Raw genomic sequence first — 4,117 nt, 5'->3', positions numbered from 1 at the left:
CTCAAAAAGTTGCAAATAGAGATACCATTTGACCCAGAAATTCCACTACTGGGAATATACCCTAAAGAGACCATAAATGACATCCAAGTAGATATATGCATACCCATGTTTATCACGGCTTTGTTTACAATAGCAAAAAGTTGGAAATAACCTAAATGCCATCAACAAACAAATGGGTAGAGAAGCTGTGGTATGTCCTTTCTTTTGTAGAAATACTCAAGTTTCACGGTATATGAAACAGACTGTGAAGGTTAGTGGAACCAAAGATTGGGGAACCTTCCCACCTAAAAGAGTCTTTAGCTTCTCAGCCTCTACCCAAACCTCAAGACTTTCTCTCTTGCCAAGTCTCTTAATGCTGGGGTAATTGTCAATATAGGAGTGAAGATATTGAGATGATATTGTGATTTTTTTTTACATTGCCATTAAGTGGGGACCAATTCATAGACCTTCTAGGAGGCTGTAAATTACTTGGGAGAGGATTACCTATCTTTCTCCCATGAAATTGTCATTAGATAAATGAAAAGACATGAATGAAAATACTGGAATTGGTTTTTATCACTGGAGTTGGATAAATCTGTATGGCACACCATTCCCAACTTGTCCTGGACACAACTCAAACTAGTTATCAATCAGTGTTTCTCCACATGACTCTGTAGGTAGGGTATCTAGAGTTCTTTTTCATTTTCCAGTCTGGCACCCTGACAAAACCCCTCAGCAATGACAGGTATGTGTTTTCTTCCTAAGTCATGTTTACTCACATATAACTTCCTAAATTGTATTCTTCACCAATTTTTTTTCAACTTGCTTTCCTTTCTTACATTAGTTTTTAAATTATGCATTACTCAAGTCCAGACTTGCGAGGCAGATAACCGTTCCTTCCTCTTCCAGATTTAGTTGCTTTCCAAAACTAGGATAGAGTTACATTCAAGATTTAATAAACACAGAAAACACTCTGTTTCCTACATATGCCCAGTGTTGTCACACCCAGGAAGTCAGTGCCAAAGCATCCTGAGGGTTCCCAGGCCATTTACAGGCTGGAGAGATTCATGGATGCTTTCCCTCCAGGTGGAATACCAGAACGAGGGTATTGACGCTGCACTTGTGGAGTATGAGGACAATCGCCCTCTCTTGGACATGTTCCTCCAGAAACCGCTGGGACTGCTGGCACTTCTGGATGAGGAAAGTCAGTTTCCCCAAGCAACAGACCAGACCCTGGTTGGTAAGTGTCTTCCTGAAAAGGAGAACAAAACCTGACTTGCCTCATTGAGTAATATGTGATATAAATGTGATATATTAACTTGCACGCTTGATTGGCTCTGAGAGTGTAGTTGTTGTCTTACACCCATGACAGTTCTGATTCATTTGGGATTCCATGTATCACAGAGTACAACTGCTCTATAGGGTTTCTTTGATGGTGATCTTCACAAAAGCAGGCTTTTTTTTTCTGCTGCCGGCTAGGCTCAAATCTCCAACCTTTCAGTTACCAGTCAGTCACAAACCATCTGCACCACACAGGGACCTATGAAAGTGTATGGTGGCTCATTTTTTCTCAGATGGAAAGTTGATTATCAGAGAGATTCTTGCTAGGTTTTAAAATCAGCCCCCAAATCTGAGCAGCTCCCTTTTCTGTATAAAAGCATCACAAGGTGCCATGATGAGTTTAAACCTTGTTTGTCTGCCTTCCATGGCATACATCATCCTAATGCTCCCTGCAATCAAGATGCATTAATTATTTGACTACAGTGCAAAAGTTGGAAACAAAGCAGAAGGAATGCTAGTCGAAAGTATGGTCTTGGACACAGAAATGAAGTTGGACATACAATGATTGAATTGTGTACATTCAATGGTTTATCACAAATAATTTTTTTTAAAAAAACACAAATGAGCAACTTTCTACATGTATGTCATTTGATGGACTGCTCAGGAATCAGATTGAATATATCTGTGGAAAGAATCCTTGGAGAAGTTCGTTATATCAGCAGCAAAACCAGGCCAGATACTGACTGGGGAACAGACCATCAGTTACTCATAATGTGCAAATTCATACTGAAGCTGAAGAAAGGTAAAAGAAGTCCACCAGAACCAAATATAACCTTGGGGCACCAAAATTCATCTCCAGAACAGATTTAATGCATTGAACACTAATGATCAAAGATCAGATGAATTATGTGATGATATCAAAGATATTCATGAAGAGAGAAAAATGTCATTACAAAGACAAATGAGGAAGAAAGGACCAAAATGGATAACAGGAAAGACTCTGAAAATTGCACTAGTGCATCAAGAAGCCAAAACAAAGGGCAGAAATGCAGAAGTAAAAGAGATGAACAGAAGATTTCAAAGGGCAGCTCAAGAAGACAAAGAAAAGTATAATGGAATGTACAAAGAACAGGAGCTAGAGAATAAAAAGGGAAGAACTCGCTCAGCATTTCTCAAGTTGAAAGAACTGAAAAACAAATTCAAGCCTTGAGTTACAATACAGAGAGATAATATGGGCATGGTCTTGAATGATCCAGGAAGCATCAAAAGGAGATGGAAGGAGAAATATCCCAGTCAGCATTCCCATGGTGTTCAACAGACAGACTGGACCGGACCATAGCTAATAGGGCTCTTTGTCTCCCACATGGGTTACCTGCTCATCTGTTTCTCAACCAAAAGATAGAAACTACAGATTGAGCATTTCCTATGCATAGTAATTTTAGTGTGTTGTGCTGAATATATTAATGAAAAAGCTGCAGTGAACTGGAGGATATTTTAAAAATAACAATATTTTGGTTCAAGAGTAATGTTAATTTCTATAGTATTTTCAACACCACTGTTGTTCAGTGCTATGATTATTGTGGTAGGTGGGCACAAAAGACTTTAAATATAATATCTGACCTAAAGAATTTACAAGAGAAAGGAAAAAAGATGAAAAAGAGGAGGAAAAGAAGAACAATGCTACAACAATTGCTTTGGATTTCTACTGTTGGACTATTTTTCCTTATTCTATCCTTATTTTTAACATTGAAGTAGAAAATATCAGAATGCTTTTTTAGCAACTGATTCTTGATTTGGAAAAAAAATGTCTTATTTTATAATAGTCAGTAATATAATGCACACTAATGTTGCTTTTTAAAGCAAATGCTAACGTAATATCAGTTAGGAGGTTTATTAAGCTTGAGTCTAAATTTAGAATGTTCAGAATGTTTCTACTTAAGCTACATAAATAATCTCTATGCATACTTACTCATTATTTGTTAATTAGCTTATATCATCTATATAATTAAGTCAGTATAAAAATGTTAAGAAATAATGACATGTTACTGTGACATCTTAATCTGTTTATCATGTTCTATTTATTATATTGTGTTTTCTAGTCATATCAGTGGTTCTCAATAGAAAGAAAAATGCACAGGACAGTGTGGACAGCAAAGAATGACCCAGCCAAAATGTCAAAGTAACAACTTTGAAAAGCTTTTTTTAAAAAAAGACCTTTTATACAAATTGGCAAAGAGGAAGTAAAATTATCCCTCTATGCAGATAACATGATAGTATACTTAGAAAACCCTAAAGACTCAGCAAGAAAACTATTAGACATAGTTGACCAATTCAGTAAAGTAGCAGGATACAAGATCAACATACAAAAATCAGTTGGATTTCTCTACAGTGACAATGAGAATACAGAGCTGGAGCTAAGAAAAGCAATACCCTTCACAAATAGCTAATCATAAGATTAAACATTTAAAAGTCAATATAACTAGAAGCACAAAAGATCTATTCAAAGAAAACTACAAAACATTATTACAAGAAACAAAAAGAGACCTGGAGAAGTGGAAGAATATCCCTTGCTCATGGATAAGAAGACTCAATGTTGTGAAAATGGCAATACTACCAAAGGCAATATACACATTCAATGCAATCCCAATACAAATACCAATTTCATTCTTCAATGAGATGGAAAAGGCAATCTCCAGCTTCATTTGGAATGGAAAGAAGCCACGAATAAGCAAAGTACTTCTTAAAAATAGAAAAACATTAGAAGGCATCTCATTCCCTGACTTAAAATCCTACTACACTGCCGTGGTAGTCAAGACGGCATGGTACTGGTACAATGACAGACACATAGATCAATGGA

At 36.6% G+C, this 4,117-nt stretch overlaps 1 protein-coding gene across 1 annotated transcript in view; it reads left to right on the top strand.

Moving 5' to 3' along the window:
* Positions 1-4,117, top strand: part of MYO3B (myosin IIIB) — a 642,969-nt gene that overhangs the window by 282,885 nt on the left and 355,967 nt on the right. The window contains exon 20 of the mRNA XM_006878970.1: positions 1,066-1,219. Within this exon, the coding sequence (XP_006879032.1) occupies positions 1,066-1,219 (154 nt within the window). The remainder of the gene's footprint in view (positions 1-1,065; positions 1,220-4,117) is intronic.

Source organism: Elephantulus edwardii, unplaced genomic scaffold (genome assembly GCF_000299155.1).
Source record: "Elephantulus edwardii isolate Elephantulus edwardi_28Jun2011 unplaced genomic scaffold, EleEdw1.0 scaffold00001, whole genome shotgun sequence".
NCBI lineage: Eukaryota > Metazoa > Chordata > Mammalia > Macroscelidea > Macroscelididae > Elephantulus > Elephantulus edwardii.
This window is presented reverse-complemented; position numbering and strand designations above follow the sequence as displayed.